At 43.5% G+C, this 19709-nt stretch overlaps 1 protein-coding gene across 1 annotated transcript in view; it reads right to left on the bottom strand.

Moving 5' to 3' along the window:
• ptchd4 (patched domain containing 4) overlaps window positions 1-9918 on the bottom strand; it is a 32268-nt gene extending 22350 nt beyond the window's left edge. The window contains exon 1 of the mRNA XM_080490076.1: window positions 8929-9918. Within this exon, the coding sequence (XP_080346202.1) occupies window positions 8929-9528 (600 nt within the window). The 5' untranslated portion in view covers window positions 9529-9918. The remainder of the gene's footprint in view (window positions 1-8928) is intronic.
• Between the last annotated feature and the right edge of the window lie 9791 nt (window positions 9919-19709).

Raw genomic sequence — 19709 nt, 5'->3', positions numbered from 1 at the left:
CGGTGAGGAGTTCAAAAAGGCAGCGGGGACAATAAAGGCAGTCTGACTGGAGGGAATCAGAACCAGAACATGGACGGAATAGAAGGAAATTGCAGGAGTAACCTTTCATGTTTAACATGAAACTACTGGAAACGGTGGAATGTCATGTAAGGCTACAGTATCTCCGTCTATTTGAAGAAGAAAGGGAGCAAAAATGGTGAAAAATGGAGTTCGTTGATAGAGCAATTTTCACAGCCCCCAAAGTGCTTTGCAATGTTAGTCACATTCACCCATTCAAGAGCACATTCACACACCAATGGAGGCAAGGAGCTCACTTCATTCATCTCTTCTCTCAGGCCAATCCTTGATTCTCCAATGGAAAATGTCACGGTCACGGACATGAGACTCATTGTCTTCGTTCGAAACTGCTGGTCTTGATGCTCAATTCAGATTTTTTGCCGGGATCCGATTTCTTTCATGTGATTGTTCACATTACATTTTAAACTCGACCTCGATCAGACTGCCATGTGAACCTGATCCGATCCAACGGTTTCGGGCCCCGGAGCGCAGAAGACGCTGTTAACAGAAGTAAATATGGACGGTCAGCATCAGGGTTGCCAGACGTGACTCTCTGTTTCCAGCCCATACAACGTAAAACCCAAACACCGCGATAAAAACCAGCCCAAATCTGAGTCTGTGAAGGAATCATGTTAAAACCCTAAAACTATTATATGTGTCATAAAGAACACACTATAAACACACAAATGCAGGAAATGAACAAAGTTTAAAGGTAAGAGAGTTTGGTTCCCAAGAGGGGGGGATACCCGTCATATCTGGCGACACAGGTCAGCGTGTAGATTCATTTTCAAGTGGTTGTTAAATACGAGCCGATAAAATTGAGACGACAAGACGAGGAAAAAAGAGCACAGCGTTTAACATTTTGGCGGAGCCGCTTCCTCCGATGCTTATCAGTGACGTCAGTCACATGTCGATGTCGAAAAATATCCAAACTGGTACCACATATGATCGAGGCCTGGGTCTGGTGTGAAAAAAAAAAATAATCAGAGTTGGAGCTTTTAACCACAAAACAGGTTGGATATGAGTCACTTGTGAGCAAAAAATCTGAATTGGGTCGCATTTCCCTGCCGTTTGAACGAGTAAAACATTTGTCACGTTTTGGGTGCTGGAGGTGGTCGGAGCGACTGAAAACGCAACCTTTTGAAAATGGTTCGCAAGGTGGAACTGGAGAAAACACAACTTTGTGAAAATGCTCGGGCTCCAAGTAGACGGCAGAAAAGCTGCACGGTGAATAAAACCAACAACTACCAAATCACATTTAATTCTAGTCTATCAGGAAGATTTCTTGATAACTGAAACAGTGACTCAGCAGAGAACACAGAGCTTTGCTTTTTGCCCAGAAAAAAAACGAATAATTCCTCATTTTTGAAGCACACAGTATTTACAATACAAACACAGGATTCACTTTCACTGTTCAGGGTTCATTTACTTACGTACTCCACAAAGAAATGTGCATGTTTTGTATTTCACTCCCGCTGCCTGCTGCATTTGAGGAAACTGAGGACACATTGGCAGCTGATCCATTCAAAATAAAGTTGGACTGATGCCACGGAGAATAATTTACTCACTGTAAAACTGTACATGACGCCATTAGCCTATTCACCCAATACGACTGAACAACACTATAATAGTCGATTTAATTAAGGAAAATAGGACAAACAACATCGGGATGGGACTATGAACTATGACACTGTTTTGTTGAATGATTTCACTTTTAATTTGCAGGCTCACAGATAGGATTTATCTTGTCATAATAATAATCCGGCACAATCAAACAGCCGCGACGCGCCGTTTCACCAGATAAACAAATCCCTCTGATTGTTTTGCTACAATTTCTGCGAACAATTTACTTGATCCAGGGCGCAAAATAAAAAAAATGTAAAAAGCAGATGACTTATTCAGCCGATAAATCGATGGTGGTGGACGTCGCACCATGAAGTCATAGAATTGGCTGACTTTATCAGAGACTGCCTCAAATTCATCAGTTTAGAAGTCAAGACCTGCATGTGGTATGTTTTGACTTTGCTAAAGCATTTCAAATAGATCTCAGCAGTATCTATGAGTCACATTGGCTTCTTTTTTTTTCTTATTTCTTCCCGAGGACGATGAAGCGCCTGCTGCATTCTCTGATTTCAAAGCCATTTGGAGTAATTGTTGATTTTTATGTGAAAAACCTTCGACGCCCTGACGTTTCCAAACCGAGTTCATGGTGACAGACGATGCGAGCAGAGAAATAATCTCCCAGCTGTCCTCTTGAGGAGAATATATAATCACAGTTTCATCTTTTTAACACAACTTCAATATCTACACGAGTGTTCAAATCCAACCTGAGGTTAAATACTGCTGGGCCACATCAGCGATTCGACTCACCCCGAGCTGTCTGCTCTTATTGAGACGTATGCAGAAAGTACTCAAGAAAGTGTGTTACAACGTGAGACCTCAAGTATTTTTGGAGTGTGACTCATGCCGGGTCTAATGGGGCGTTCATAATCCATGCTAAGGGGGTTATGTAGGTGCTCTGCGAGGCTGCAGACATGGCCGCTGTAATTCCTGCGCATCTCCTCCGGAATGTGACTACAATAAACCTCCAGATGGGAAAGACGTCAACGTTGTATAGCACAATGACGGCGACTATTTTAGATGTAAACAAAAACGTTTGAACACAGTGAAAAGTATGGATGTTAGTAGCTGACAGTCGATTCGAACTTTCCTTACATATTGTACGCTTGCTTTGGTCAGGCACTGCTGTTTGGCTTAAGAAACTTCAAGGGATGAACCGTATGTATGGAGGACTATATGTGCCAAAATCAAATAAATAAATACACCGTTAAATAATTAATTAAATAAATTTGGAATTAAAAATATAAATGTGTCTATAATTCATTAAAATACGAATTCATTTTTTGTAAAAAAAACTAAACATGCAATCATTTCGCAATTGAATGAATTATTTCATGGACCCGTGTCGCACTGCTTCATGAATTTATTGTATGGATGTGTAGTGTAGCAATAGGAACCACTGTTAGCTATGTGTTGCTCCAGGGACGTGTTAGTGTGCGACACCTGAGGTACCACCTGGGAAGCTGAATGTGCAGAAGTTAGAAAATACAAGAGGTTTTACTGTCAGTCAGGAGCAGACTTTAACATATAGCGCCACCCAGTGGATCAGAATATGTTCACTCGCTCTGCATCAATCCTTTATCTGGGATCGATCTGTTCTGACTTTATGTTGGGGGGAGGGGGGGACGACCAATCAGGTGATTAGAGAATGAATTGGTATTTTAATGAATTAATGATACATTTAATTAATTATTTGAGGGCGTATTTATTTAATTTTGGCACATTTTGCCCTCCATACGTATGGGGTATGAATTTGTCTGAATGGCATTTAATAAGTACTTGCAACTGTACTCGGAATCGGTAAGTAGCTAAAGGGTAGTACTAGTCTTTTAAAGAAGTGTGCGCTCTCTCTCTCTCTCTCTCTCTCTCTCTCTCTCTCGAAACAACAATGACCTTTGTGTGACATTGCCAGGAAGCATAACTGGGACGCAACAACTTAATTCAATCCGGCACTCAATTTTTGTCATCCTCTCCGGAAAGCAACAAGCAGCTTGATCTTGTCAAACAACAATATTAGTGTGAGAATGAATGTGATGCGCCAGTATCAGTACTTTAAGGCTGCCGCTGCGTTTAGTTTTTATGACAGAAGCAGTTAAGGTTGTTCATTATCAAAAAATGAGAAACACGTTTGAATGTTGTTGAGTTTTGTGATAAAATTTTTAAATCATCTTTATATCTGGATAGTAGAGCTACTGAACCAAGAAGGCAGTTCAGTCCAGTATATTTTTGCACATCAACTATTTGAGGCCACAAATGAACTTATTATGAGGGAAATGTGAGCGTGAAAGGCTGAATAAAAAGGGCTTCATCCTTCAAAGGACGTGGCCTTCTCAGACTTCTCAGCATGGAGCTGTAAAAACAAACCAAACATGGATTCAGAGATAATAACTCGCAGGGTGAAGAGAAGGAAATGAGACCGTTGTTTGTGGTGACACTTTATCCGAAGGTCCCAGAGATGTAGCACGTCGCAACGGCCTGGAGTTACGTGCTGCACCCGAACGCATCGTTTGGGGCTCTAACCAAAGCAACATGGTTCACAAACTTTCTCTTTTAGAACTAAAACAGTTCAGAAAAAAAGTATTTCTGAAAACATTTGAGGCGAGAAACAAGCTGCTGAATCTGTCCTATTTCAGACATTTTACAAAAGTTTTGCGATGCGTCGAACCCCCACGCCCCCGTGGCGGGATTCAGGGGAGTTTTTCCTTTTCCAAAGTTGCTTATGCTCTTGCGGAATTGTTGTTTGTTTTTTTCTCTGTAACACTGCTCTAATTCGACTGTGGCGTATTTGTCAGTATAAGAATGAAGTTGAATTCAAGCGAATTCAACTTTATGCAAATGAGCTGAGGACATTGGTGCATTTGGAACGGGCAATGAGTGGGAAGTCCACGGACACTGTGGACACGCCGTCGCATCTGTTGACTCCAGCATTGGCAGTATTGTGTTTAAAAAAATATCGGCACATATCCAAAATCGTGTGTCCCTGATCCTGGCCACAGAGCAGGAACACCACAGATATAATTATCTTTGAGGTAGTCGGACAGAGTTGGCCAATTCTTCAGCTTCTAACAAATCAGTTTCAAAACGAAAACCCATCCCACCCACTAACAGGTGCTCTGACAGCGAGATAATCCGTGTTATTCACGTCACCTGTCCGTGGGCAGAATGTTATGGCTCATCACTGTATATTCGTTATCTATTCTAAACGCACGCCGCTTAAATCCTTATGAAAGTTGACACATAAATTGTACACATTTTCACAGCAATACGCTGATAAAGTAGCATCGGCCCCATTTACAGTCTTCTGAAGTATTTTCATTTACCTGACAGTTTATAAAGATTACGCAAGTGAAGATCCAGCAGACGGATAAACAAAGAGTTTATATTTTAAGCAATTCCTCCAGGGAACAGAGCTTAAAGTTCAGCTTCGCAAAAGGTAGGAACTTTTTTTTTTTTTTTAAACAAGAACTACGTCTGTCTAACAAGCACAGAAATAAACCCCGGTTGTGACATCAAAGAGCCGGATGAGGCAAAAAGAAGTGAGGCAAAATGAATTATAGGCCCAGACAGCTCGTCAAGACAGGCAGACGGTGGAATGTGGAGCTCAACGGGCTGATGCAGTGTGAGAGGAGCTGCAGAAGCAGGAAATCAAGCCTCAGGACCAAACTACTGGAGCTTCTGCAGGAGGTAAAGTCACTGTGCAGTTTGCACAACATTCTGAGGTACATTTCAGCATGTATATATCTATATGAAGCTGAAATTACATGATGCAAATCATTTTAAAATGTTGGATGAGAATCTCAATGAATCGGTGATTTTCTTTATTTGGGTAACCTCATGGAAAACGACATACAGGCAGGGGATCGACATCTGGTTAAAATATCACTAATGGCTGGAAAAAAGACTTTGACAAGGAAATGGCGTAAAGTGGGTACTTTTGTCATTTTAATTCTAATATTAAAGAATCTCTAAACCGCCGACATCGCTCGTCCTCTGCTCTATCTGCTGCTGACGGATGGCGTCACAGAAAATCTCGTATCGGGGAGTTTGGTTTCAACGGGGATGGATAGGAGATTGGTTCTAAACCCCATTTTCATTGGAGCCTCACCCAATACATCCAAGAAGGTTGGGTAATGTTTTGGGGCACCAGTAACCAGTGGTTACTGGTGCAAAGAAGGTCCGCACCAATTCAACTGAATTCAAGTAATTTAAAAGCAACTTTTACAGAGGAAAAACCCAATGATTGGTCATGACCAAGCATAACCGACTGCAGAAAGAAAAAAAAAAGTCTTTTATGGCCGTTGTCCTTTAAAAACCTCCAGAAATGGCTTTGCTCAGCCTGTCACCTCCCCTCAATAAGCACCCATTCCATGGGTTGGATGAGCGCCTTCAGCACCTGGCACGCTATTGGTGTGTGAATGTGATTAACAGTGTGAAGCGCTTTGGGGACTCCTCGTGCAGTGGAAAAGTGCAATATGAGTGAAATGCATTTACCATTAATGACCCAACACATGACCCGAATAGTGCTTTTAATAAATCATGCTGCAACATGATCTCCATTAGAAAAAAACCTGTTTATACACACCCACAGACAAACACAACCAATTAAAACCCATCATGATCTATAGCGCCGTAGCTCGTGTGGTTCCGTTTGGACAAAATCATTTACTTGTTTAAGCAGTCCAGCCTGCAACGGGGAAGTTTGCAGTGTCAAAGTAAAAGCTCATCGTCGGGATTCTGGTCAGACAGAAACTCCCCTGTGAGCAAAGCAGAGCCGTGTACGCCACTGCAGGTATTAATACCTCATCTGTCACTGCAGAAGTACGACGTGGGCCATCAGCCGGTCATAATGTGAAGATTGGCTTTCATTCAACTCGTCGAACTCGATGCCTTTGGAAAAATCTCACGAGAAAATATCAACAGGGACTTGTGTTTTAAATAATGTGCTAAATCCTGTCATTGTGCAAAGATACTGGAACGACTTGGATTATCCGACCTTGATCTAAAACCAACATTCTGATTCTACATCCTCTATGCTATAGAGTCTATAGCGTAGCACAGGACAGACAGGTCTCGTGTTACTCTTTGCAAGAAATTTGAAGTGGAAAAAAATGTATAAAAACAGAAAGTCTAGCAGGTAATGCCAGGAAGTATCACATTTCATGATAGAAAATTTCCAGAAGTGAAAACATTAAGAAAAAAAAAGTAATTTAGATCTGTTGGTCTGTATTCGACATACTGCCAATAATACTGGGATTTTCACACACTGCCGTATAGAATAGAATAGAATAGAATAGACTAGAATAGAATAGAATAGAGGAAATTCCTGTGGCTGATGATGACCACAACCGTGGGAAACAGGAAACTGAGGCAACTGTGGACTATCAGCATTCACAATTTGGTGTAAACACCATGAGAGCTTGGATCCATGCTGCCTGGTATCAACGGTCCAGCTGCTGCTGCTGCTGCTGCTGTAACCTGAGCAGGTTTAAACTCCACAGTCTACCTGAGGATTGACCTCGGCTACACTGCAGCTCACAGAGGCAGCTCAAACTGGCTTCCGGAGCACGAAGACGAGTTCTCTGGCCTCTGAAGACCTCGACAGTCACAGATCTCAGTCCAACAGGGTTTCTTTGAGATGTTCAGCCGTGACGTTGGACGACAGTTCTACCAAATCTTAGACTACGGCGACGCAATCTACAGATCAAACGTTCTCCTTCAACAAGCTGGATGTTATTGACCGCGCCGCTATCCGCTCCGTTCGGCTCTCACCGCCGCCTTTATTCCCCCGATAAACTGGACAAACTTACAGCTTTAATTTTATTTACGTACTCCTCTATATCTACAGTCCCAAAGATCACTGCACTTGCTTTTAGCTTTTATAAATGTTTCCTAATATATATCAGTGTAAAACACTGGAAATACTTTCTTTCTTTCAAGGTTGTGTTTTATTCCAGGCATGTATAAATGGGTTTCTATCTTTTTCTTTGTGCCTCCGTGTTTCCTCTTAAAATGCTATCGTGTCAATATGAGCCAAAAATCCCTGAGGAATGTTTCCAGAAGATCTAAGAGTGTGTCGGGGTGAGAGGACGTGACGTAGAGTGCAATGCATTCTGGGTAGTAAACAAACAAAGGCTATAACCGCTTGAATCGGAAGAAGCAGTAAGAAAAAGTGAGACTCTCATTGACATCTGGTTGCATGTGGCTACCCATTAGCCACAAGCTAACGAGCGTAGCCACCACGAGCTAACGCGGCGGGATTTCCTCTTTCGGTCCGGACCAATCAATAAGTCGTGTTTCTTCTTCACTGCCTCTCTGGTTTGTTTCGGGCGACAGCGCCCCCAAACCAGCCGCTTGTGTAACTGCGCGACGTTTTCCAGGCGGTTTGTTCCGGTTTAAAAAAGTGCAACGTGAACGCCACCCGAATGAAGAGGTGAAAATTCTCGATGGGGAATCAAACTTGCAACCTTCCAATTGAGACCACTCTGCCAACCCAGCCTGCGCGCAGTAGTATCTAATATAAACGTAATAAATATGCGGTGTTTGGACGAAAATTAAAAATGTGTGCGAACTGTATGTGAAGTCGGCAAAACGCGGAGCGTGTGATGATGTAACATGTTGGTAAACGTGATTGTGATGCACATCGCACCTCAGAGTGCCGAGGATTGCATTAAAAGGAGAAACGAGGAGTCTTAGCTGCTGCTTGGCCTCTTTTCCTCTGTATGTGAGGAATGCGTGCAGTCAGTCATTCAGTCACAATCTGACTGTGCAAAGGCTGGAGGGAGAGACGTGCAGCTGTGGACAAGTCATGCTGCATGTGCTTTCTGCATAACAGCAGGGAGGGAGACACTGCATGAAGGGGGGGGGGGGGTCAGGATATCCCTTCCTGCGTGTGCATGCATTGCATGTGTGCAGAAAAGAGGCCTCTAGTATGAAATCCTTACAATTCACCTGCACCAGCAAGGATGTGGGGGGGGGGGGGGGGGGGGGCATGTTATAGAGAGGGTTCCCCAGCCGCCTGATATATGAAGCAATCTGCAGCCGGAGCGGATACAAGCCCACAAGCGGTTCATTCAGAAATTATGGCAAGCTGTGAGGGCCAGACTGCTCTCACATGCTGCTGCTGCACAGTCACCGTCCTCTGCTGGAACGGGGGAGGGGGAGGGGGAGGGGGGAGGGGGGGGGGGGGTAGACCTGGACATGCATGTGCAGCAAATAATCCAAAATAAACAAATAAAGACGAAGCGATCTCACCTTCAGCGTGGTGTTGGGGTAGCTGACGGGCACCTTGTGGAAGGTGCTGTTGGCGAGCACCGCCTGCCTGATGTCCTCGAAGATGGTGACGATATCGTCCAGCAGGCAGCGCTTGTCCCGGTGGCTCAGCACGCAGAGGTGCGCGAACGTGTAATTGAACCCCTTGTAGTTGACGCGCAGGTCCAGCACCTGCTTGTGCACCTGCAGGACCTGGTCGGCCAGCTCCAGGATGTTCCCCCCGGACCTGGCCAGCAGGATGAGCCTGCCATATCTGCCCGGCGTGTGCAGATCCGAGTACAGCTTGTGCTTGGACTGGTCGATGGAGAAGAGGCTGTTGGCGAGACTCCGCTCGATCTTGGCGAGGCTGTGCGTCGGGGCGACCAGCACCTCCAGGTCCGTCTCCGGCTTGAAGCGGCTCAGCACCGTGGATCCGAAGATGATGGTGAGCACGGCGGGCACGGTGAGGAAGAAGACGGGGTGCCTGCTAACGAATAAGCCCAGCCAGTAGAACGAAGCCTTGAGCCCTCTGTGTATCACTTGCCGCAGCATCCTCCACAGAATCCCGCTTGCAGATGCCCCGTCTCCTCCGATGAAGCACATGTGACATCAAGACTCGCGGTCCCCGGCTCAGGCTCAAGTCGTAAGAGAATTACACCAGGCTCCAACACACGCACGCACGCACACACACTCACACATGCACACTCACACACACACACGCATGCACACTCACACACACACACCTGGAAAAGCGGCACTGCAGCAATTCGCGGCAAGACGGGCGGACGCGCGCGGGCGCGCACATAAGAGAGAAAAGAGAGACGCGCGCAGACAAGTCAGAAACATCATCGCGATTTTTTTTCCATCTCCCCCCCCCCTCCCCCCCCCCCAGATTTCTTTTTTTGCTTTTTCTTGTCTCCTCTCAAGCCATCCCGCCTCCGCTGCGGCGGAGGAGAAGAAGCCGTGAGCCTGGATCGCTGCACCGGCTGCAGTGGCAGCGACGAGCCGCGGTGGTGCGATGTGCGTCTTCCCCCTCCTCCTCCTCCTCCTCCTCCTCCTCCCTCCTACCCCTCCTCCTCCTCCACCGCGTGCAGCGCCACACGAGCAGCGGTGCTGATGCTGATGCCTGGTTTATGTATCTGACTGTAACCATGTGGAGAGGGGCTGCAGGGAGGGCGGGAGGGAGGGAGGGAGGGAGGGGGAGGATGCCTGGTTATTTAAGGAACAGTGGAGGCAACAGGCAACATGAGAGTTAAAAAAAAAAAGAAATGTTTCCTGCTGGTGGCTGAATGGCCAGCAGCACTTTGCAGGAATGACTCAGTGTTGGCTTCATGAATGGGGAAAACCCAACCTGTGTGTTGTGCTTTACTGCTGAGTGTATTAACACAGGCCAGGCAGGGCGAGTGGGCCAGACCTGTCTGTCTGCAGCCGCCGGGCCTCTTCAGTAAGAACAACTCCTGGATTACAGACACAGCAAATTGGGTTATACTGAAGTTAATTGTCAAAAAAAAAAAACAATTTTAAGAAAAGAGGGATGATGGTGGAATTATTTTAGGGCTATTTGCAGAATTGAATGTGAGGTCATAGCAGAAGGAGGGATTTTTTTTTAAGCAAGGGTCGGCGAAATCAAATGTTTTCATATTAAACAGAAAAGTTATACGTTTAAAGTTTAAAGGAGTCATATTATCCAGATGTTCAACACTTCTTGCTGGTCCAAAAATGTTTTCTTCAAAGTTTATTGCTTTTCCTTAATTTTCAGCCGTTTCAATATTCCGATCATACGAGCGACATTCAGAATCTGCTGTGTCTGTGTGAACTGGACTGGCTCCGCCCACACATCTTGGGACGAGGAGGAAGTACTTCCTCTTGTGGCGCCATATGCCAGAGCAGAGCTGCCTGGTTGTGGGAGGAGTCAAAAGGAGGTCCTACCTTGATTGGGATTGTGGAAAAAAGTGTTGAAAAGCTGCATAATATGGCTCCTTTAAGAAAATACTTGCCTGAAAGAGAATACTTATATGTGGCGTCTTCCCTGAGCGAAGGTGCCAACCAACAAATATTGTTGTCAAGTGGTATTTCTGCTGCCAGTTTACAACTTGAACTGATAAGCATGCATCCAACAGCAATATTTGATGCAGTTTCTGGCAGCTGTCACCTGGCTTCTTCTTGAGCAGTCTCGTGGAGGGACTCAACCTCGCCACTGTCCCACATCTCCTCGTTAACGTCTCATCACTGGAAAATCAATCACTCAGGATTAGGAATAATTTATGACTCTTGCAGGGTAAACACCGTTAGTATCCTCTTGGGGTTTTCAGCAGTAATCACCACTGAGGCCTCAGTTTGGCCATCAGACTATTATGATCACGTTAAGCCAGGGCCATTGTGGATATTCTTGATCAAGAAATTTTCCTCATCGGAATGTTTCTTTTGTTCGACAAAACACCTTGAATAAAAGTGGACTTTACCCTTGCAGCTCTCTTGTACCTCAGTATCTATCTATCTATCTATCTATCTATCTATCTATCTATCTATCTATCTATCTATCTATCTATCTATCTATCTATCTATCTATCTATCTCTCTATCTATCTATCTATCTATCTATCTATATTCCAGCAAACCTTATTCTTTATAGCAGCTAATCTGAGGCAACACTCTCAACAGGCTTTTATTCAAACAACAAAACACCAACATCAAAGTCCTCAGCAGCCCGAATCGGTTCCGTCGAAGGTCAAAAATGTGGCACAAGAACATTCCTGGTCCGATATCAAACATTCGTTTCCGCCGAGAGAAAGGGTCTTTTCCTATTCAGCCGTCCAGCGCCCCGCTATTAGAGATGCATAGGAATACAGCTGTTGTTCTCTTTGAAAAATGCAGCCACTCTCCTCTGTGTGTGTGTGTGTGTGTGTGTGTGTGTGTGTGTGTGTGTGTGTGTGTGTGTGTGTGTGTGTGTGTGTGTGTGTGTGTGTGTGTGTGTGTGTGTGTGTGTGTGTGTGTGTGTGTGCAGTTAAAAGAAAAGGAAAAGCTCACCGGCTGAAAAAAACTAAAGAAAATTGTCCTCATTCTTTTCTGTTTGCACAGCAGTAAATCCTCCACACTGCACAGGCCTAATTAGAGGCCACGGAGTGACCGCACTGCATTTAACCTCTGACTGGATGCCAAGCGCTCTCACCGTCTGCCTAAACGTAAGAGCACGGTGGCATTAAAAAGCGTGTAAACACTATAAAATAATAATAAAACGTTCTGTGATTTGTATCAAAGTCACAAATAGAGTCAGAGTGTGGTTGACCTAATGCTATTCATCCCTTAACCAAACACGACTACTAAGGATCCATGCTGGTGCCAACCTCCAATCTAGAATAAATAAATAGATAATAAAAAACCTTCTCTCTTTGTTTATAGGAAAGATTAAATCCAGAAATGACAAGAAGCTGACTGGAGAGACATGACCATATGGTCAGAATTGACATACATAAATAAACTAGATTAAAGACTTGTCAGGGTCACCAGGCCAGAGGCGAACCAGAACAGTAAAAGGTAAGGTAAGATGAGCTTCACATGAAAGAACAGGACATAAACACGGTTATGTTAAAACACAGTATGATAAGACCCAGCCAGAGACAACATCCACAGCAACGTGACGACACCTGAAACTTCAGACAATGGGGAAACGCTCGTGAAGAAACTAAGCAAAAAGCAAAATAGAACCAGGATGGTGACAACACAGAGGAGAAAAGAATCATCACAGCCGACATGGGGCAACGGGGAAGTAAAAACTAACTGCAGTACTCACTTATATAACTGATCTCAGACGGAACTTTACAATTCTACTGTGTTTCTACAGAGCCGAATCCAATTCAAGGCAACTTTTACGGAGAAAAACCAAACAATTCCACGTGAGCAAGCAGAGGAAATGGTGGGATGGAAGAGAGAGAGAGAGCGCGCGAGAGAGAGAGAGAGAGAGAGAGAGAGAGAGAGAGAGAGAGAGAGAGAGAGAGAGAGAGAGAGAGAGAGTCCTATTCAGCCAATCGGTGCAGGGCATGCGTTAACCTTTGAACCCTCTCAGCCACAACAACTAACGTATCGTTTTATTTTGGCATCTAACAGGAAGTGCCGGATTATTACTTCTTCAGTGGTTGGGATTGACTCCTTCTGGTTCTCTCTATGCAGCATTTAATAAGAAATCATTACATCAATTGAACCAAATGTTTTTCTTTCAGTGGAGGTTTCGGTGACGGGCAGCAGGAGGTGGCGGTTTTTCGTGTGTGAGGCCGAAATAAAAACACTGCAGTGTGTGTTTTGCTTCCTGTTGCTGTTGTGTTAAAGTTTACATTCAGTGGTGTGTTTAAGTGGCAGGCTTGTAAACTTGCGTATTCTCTTGTACAATAATGTTTCAAATCGCTGTATGTGCGCGACTGCTACGTGCACGGTGCGATGCTACACTAACCCTTACCCAGCACCGTCACTGAAGGCTCGAGCTCCACCATTGCACCGGCAAAACATTTTTTTTTTAAATCTCTGGCGCCACCACTGGTGACAGTAGTAAAGTACAATCACAAAAAAGATCAAAAGCACACAATAATATAGCGCAGTAATATTTAATTAAAAGAAAAAAAAGGGGGGGGGGGGCATCTCACCAGTGTATTTATTTTACATCCATAAAATCAAGGTCAATCAAGTCATAAGAGTTTTAATCAAACAGAAGAAAAGGTTGAATCAAGTGCAGCAAAACACCTTTAATACCACTTTAACCTCGGATACTCAAAGAGCTTCTTCTTCTGTATGTTTGAAAGTGTGTGTGTATGAATACAGTGTGTGGAGGGTCTGTGTCACTTTATGAAAACGATTTTCCGCTCCAGTGATTCTTCCCCCAATGCTGGCGACGTCCCATAAGCCTGCGGGTGCCCCTCTGAAGGCGCCGGCCTCATCCTCGCCGCTAATCAGACTCATTCATCAGCGTCTCTGCTCACACCGGCACACTCGTGCTCCGCAGAGAGAATTCCATTTACACCGGGATGCTCAACGCTCCGCTTTCCGCACGGATACGGCGGCGGCAGTGGGGCACATGGGAAGTCGCCTTCCCCTCAACTGTGCAAATGTACAAACAACGATAGCGCACGTTCTCAGAGACGTGTGATTGCAGGGTTGTAGTGCCCATTGTGTAACAACGGTGCATTATTCAATTACTGATGTTTCTAGTTCAGTCTTGCCCCAAACTCTCCTTCTATACCTCGAGGATACTGCCCAAGTTCCAATCGCACACGCTGCCGTCTTGACCTTACCCTGCCCTTCGACACCCCGTCCACAAAAAGAATCAGTCAGTCCTCAGTAGAAACGGGGGAAAAAAATGGAGAAGATCTGAGTGAAAACTTTTTATAGCTGCTGTTTTGACACGAATCATTCATGCATCCCAGATTTGACGGTGAAAAGCTTGATGGGAGTTGCAAATTTAATGTCCACTCCTGCATCAAACCCTTTAGTCGGACTTCAGTGTATTGCATCATCCCTTTTGAAATATCGTCCAAATCCTGCTATTGTCCAAATCATGTAGGTTAAAGCCCTCAATAGGTTCATATCTCCATCCTGATAAAAACCCAACATCCCAGCATCTACAGAGACAGATGTACTTACACCTTGTCATATTGCTATCGTTGGGGTTTTATGAAACTTTCCAAGCAAAAGTGTGACTGATTCAGTCTTTCTATCTGTGATAGCAGGACGTCCTACAAACTGCTTATTGCAAAATAAACAACTTCAGCCACCCTCTCTTTTTTAATTTATTTTTTTTATTTTACTTTGCAACATACATACAAGACAATGACATCAGTGTGAGAGTGTGTGTGTGTGTGTGAGGACGAAATACAGATAAATAAATAAATGAATAAATGAATAAACGAATAAATAAATAAATAAATATTAAGTTAAATTAAATTAAATTAAATGATAATTGACGACAGACAGAAAAAAAACACATAAAGATAAATAAGCTTATTTAGCCACCCTCTACTAGGGTGAAGCAACTTCACCTTTACCCTGTTGTGGCTTCTTCTAAAACCTTTAAAAAGATAAATAAAAAAATGATATCTAATTCATTACTTTTTCCAACAATACACACTCAATGTAAATGAAAGTTTGTTTCCTGAAGGCAGCAGCAGCTGCCGCTACGACCGGGACCTCGGCCGTCCTACGGCAGGTTTTTATCAACGATTCTCCCACGATCCGATCTTTTAGTCTCAGGTAATCGTTTGTGGGAGCCTTGAGCCGAACTGTTCTCGACCATTTCACATCGCTCCCATCACAAGTGGAATCATCTGGTGTTCTTGAGTGGAAATCATTGGTTGCTGCTGGACGACACTGAAATCATGGAATGTGTTGTGTTGTTCCTGCAAGAGAGTACGTCCTATCTTTCTAGGAAGCTTTAGGATGACAGCCGTCACATTTCTTTGCAAAAAGTCCTCCGACGTGGTCGTAACAAACTGTTGTGGCGTTGACGCACAGCCGACGCAGGGAGGGAAAGCGCTTCAGGCGGCACTGCAGGGGTAAACAGAGTGACGGTGTCCGTGCTGTTATGTCATGTGGTGCATTGTGCTGAAAACCGGGTGAAACACTTTCAAAGAGAGATGATTGTTGTTGGTTTTTGTGGTCGCACTTTGCATTCTCTAACTTTATCATATTTACAAACCCTCATTTGTTTTCTTTTTCGTTTGGGGGACGTAGCCCTGCGAATGTGTTATTAGATTACATCACAAGTTATTACAAAATGCGGCAGATTAATACAAAATACATCGTGATTACATATTGGGTTGAACATTTTATTTAATTATTGCATATTGCGGCGCTACAGCGTCTCGCCAAAAATAAGCTGCAGTCAGCAGGAGCAACATCAGAAGTGTCTTTTGTGTCCCTGAAATGCTTTTCCTGTCCCCATTCCATCAGCAACACAGAGAACGGAGACGGCCAACAGTGACAGCACATCTGAAAGTGCTAAATCCGCACGGCGCGGCTCCGCCTGGCATCGCAGGTGTTGTCATTTCTTCCTTGGCTGACGGACGCGGTGACACAAACACTTCCAACAACCGGCACGCAGACACACACTCCACCCGATTATGTCAAGAACAAAAACACAGACCTTCTGCAGCGGCTCGTTATTCACTTCTAATGGCCGTTAATCTTCAGAGAAAAGACCGTTTCATCCAGTTTTAGCTCAATTTGGCAGCCTTGAGCTATTCGTTCTGCTGTAGCCTCAGTGAGACAAAAGAAAAACTTCTTTATCTGCCTATTAATGTGACGGGGTGGAAAAATCCAGAGGGTTAGCTTAATGAGGGTTCAGTGATTGATTCTACTTGTACTTCCCTGGTCCTCAGAGACGAGACTCTAATGAGTCTTCTACTGTTTATAGAAAGAACACTTGACCTAAATCGGGTATCATTAATTGGCCATCATACCCTGCTCCCCCAAAAACTAATCATCTGTAGAACAAAACCACAAAAAAAAAGTGAAATAAAGTCTTATTTGTCACATGGATGCCTTTTTTTTTTTTAAAAACATTTCATTAGATGATAAAATTAAATAGAATTTCTTGTTAATTTTCCAACAACCCTGAGTTATTAACTTGGACCTGGTTTACACAATGTTTAAGAGAAATAAACTTTCATTGCATTTTGAGTGTCCGGAAATACTGCCTAGTCTAAGTAAGCGCTTAAACCGGATTTAAAAACGGACGAAAAAAAACCCTGATGACCAAAAGAGCTTTTAATGGTAAAACGTTGAAATTGGTGGGCGTATCTTCAACATGGCTAAAATTGCTACATATTAACCACCGGAAACGCAGCACGGATGGAGTGTGTATTGTGTTATAAAGAGTTTTTACAACTTAGGATGTAGTATGTTTTTATACAAGACCAGGATCCCCCCCCCCCCAAGTAGTGAGGACTCAACAAATTATTTTTTTTTTAATTTAAGCGGAAAGTTAGATTTTTCTTCCAGATGAAATCTTGCCTTTCTTTTGAATTCAGAAAAAGACTGGTTTCTGCCACATTCATGTCTGTGCTGGATGTTTTGTTTTGTTTTGTTTTGTTTATGTACGCCTCCTCTGGTAGTTTACAGTCCCTGGATGCGGTCCATCATGGAGCTCTGAGGTCCATCACCAATATTAAATGTCGGACACGTCATTGTCTGCTATATACTCATGTTGGATGGTCTTCTTTATATGTTCGGAGTGTTTTTATTCAAAAGTATATTTCAGGTCTGCTCCCATCCTACCTTCAGACCTACATCAGTCACAGAAACATGGACTCTTATAATCTTTGCTTGCAGGATCCTCTTTTACTTTCTGTTCCTAAAGTCACGACTGAACTGGGAAAAAAGGCGTTCAGGTTTTGCGGCTCCATCAGCATGGAACAAACTGCCAAAAAAAAACCTGAAACTTTTAAAAAAGTTGCTTAGCGACTTGGAGACGGACACATCTGTCAGCAGATGTTTTGAATGATGGCGAAATTTTCATTTGTTGGCAATTTTTTCTTTTTAATTATATATTTTTTGACCTGCTTTTTTGTGCAATACATCCACCCCCATATTCTGTACATGTCCACACTTATAGGCACCGTGTGCATATTTTTCTATTAAATTGTATTTTTATCTGCTTTTCTTAGTTCCTGCTATGTGTGCTTCTTTCTCTGTACTATCCTGTTGTACCACTGCAGATTTCTCCACATGCGAGATAAATAAAGGGATATCTTATCTTATATCTTATCTTATTATCTTTTGCAAAGTTGCATGTTTTTTTTAATATACACTGTAAATTGTCCAAAATTGAATATCTGTTTCAATAAATTAACACCTGATGAAGAGATAAAAAAAACTTGGTGTCATGATGACCACTCATCCAACAGAACATTAAAAGGGAACAAAGCGTCTTTTCCTGGCACTGAATTGATATTTTGCGGATTCTTCTTCACCTCCAGAAACCAGAAATGTCCCCGTCAGAGGAATACAAGCAACGATGGCCAACTTCAAAAGCGGTTGCTCCAGCCTGTGGGGTTTCTATCATTTCTGTTCTGCCCCTTTTTCTTCCCCCACTTTACTCCGCTTGTTGTTATTTAGAGAGAACTGTGGAAACGCGAATGCGCGGCGTTAATAATTGATGCGGGCATCGCGCAAACACGCAGCAGCGGCGGTGGCGGCGCTTACACTCCAGGCCGATGCGGTGCATGCTTCATGAATCTGCAGACGCGGTACATAACAACCCCCCGAAGGACACGGGTTTGGAAGTTGTGCGGCAGAGAGAGCGAGAGAGTGCAGGAGATACCCTTCCACCACTCACCCACATGAAAACAGCTTTTATTCCACAGAGACCGAAGGGAGAGCTGAAGTATGTGTGGATGTACGAGGTCGGGGGGGGGGGGGTTCTGGCCTCTGAGCTGCAGCGATGCCAGGAGGTCCAACACAGTGGATGTAGAGCTGATAGAGGACACGCAGGAGGGATTTCCTGCAGAATGGTAATAATAATTAAAAAATACAAAATAAAACTCTCTCTGTGTGTAGCTCTCTTCACGACCATGGACACAGGTTGTTTTCCATGAGAACGACTCGTCTATTAATGATATTTCAGAATTTTTCCTGAGAAAATCAATCCTGCACAATGTACTTTTACATGTTGTTATTTCTAATTGATTTTTTATGTATTTTTCCATATATCTAGTATATTTCAATATATATTTAGTATAGTATCATATGGCTTTGTTTCTCCTTGTTTACCATTCTCTTAATGGTAAACAAATTGAACAAGTGCATGTAAATATTTTTTTAGGAATTACTTTTGATGAAAAGCTCAATTTGAAGCCGCATATAAATATCCTGAAGTCAAGATTGGTGGAAAATACTGACATAATGTGTAAAATCAGATCAGTAATAGATCAAAATTCACTCAACTTATTATATAACTCCCTTGTTCTTCTATATCTGAGTTATGGCGTGGAAATATGGGGAAATAATACAAACATTGATTCTATATTTTTTTTTACTTCAGAAGAAGAATTGGACTCATAAATCAAGCTGATTATTATTAAGCTCCAACAAATCCTCTGTTTGTCATATCAAAGACTATAAAGTCGTCTGTGCTCCCTTGAGAACTACAACCAACACGAAATGAAAAGTAGAAACTCGTGAAAACGCACATTGTACGGGTCAAATTACATCAATATACAAACATGTATGATCAAACAGTACCTCATTCACCAGATGTCATGAAGAGAGTCTTTAGTTTGCTTCCTTTTTGCCGTCATATTAACTTTAAAGTCTGTTTACGTTGCGTTGCGTTCAGGAACTGTGTGGTCCGTCTGTAAACTCCGCCGTAGGAATCCAAAACTTTGGTTCCGCCTTAAAACACTTTCAACATAAAATCCTTTTAACTCATTTATACAAGCCTGAAATTACCAAACGTATCTTAACAAATTTCCTTAACCATTTCCAAACATAGATTAGACACTTGCAATGTTTCTCTGAGCGCTGGACGGTTGTCCTCGACGTTTTGTTCCGGGAAAGGCTGCGACCAGTGCGACACTGGTCGTCACTTATCACCTCTTCGCCTTTGCATTTGTGCCGACACATTCACAGTCGCCATGAATCACCTCCACCGTGCCAAACTATTTCACGCCACACTCCAGTCTGCCAGGTTTTTGTCCCCCCCCCCCCAGTGCAGCCCAACGAGGCTCTAGGGGAGAAGTAACACCCCCATTGAAAATGTCACAGAAGGAACAATCTGAGATTTCTGGCCAAGGCTCGACATGG

The sequence above is a fragment of the Lipophrys pholis genome (assembly GCF_963383615.2).
Source record: "Lipophrys pholis genome assembly, chromosome: 21".
NCBI classification, from domain to species: Eukaryota; Metazoa; Chordata; class Actinopteri; order Blenniiformes; family Blenniidae; genus Lipophrys; species Lipophrys pholis.
The sequence above is the reverse complement of the archived record's forward strand: the minus strand, read 5'-3'. Positions and strand labels throughout refer to the sequence as shown.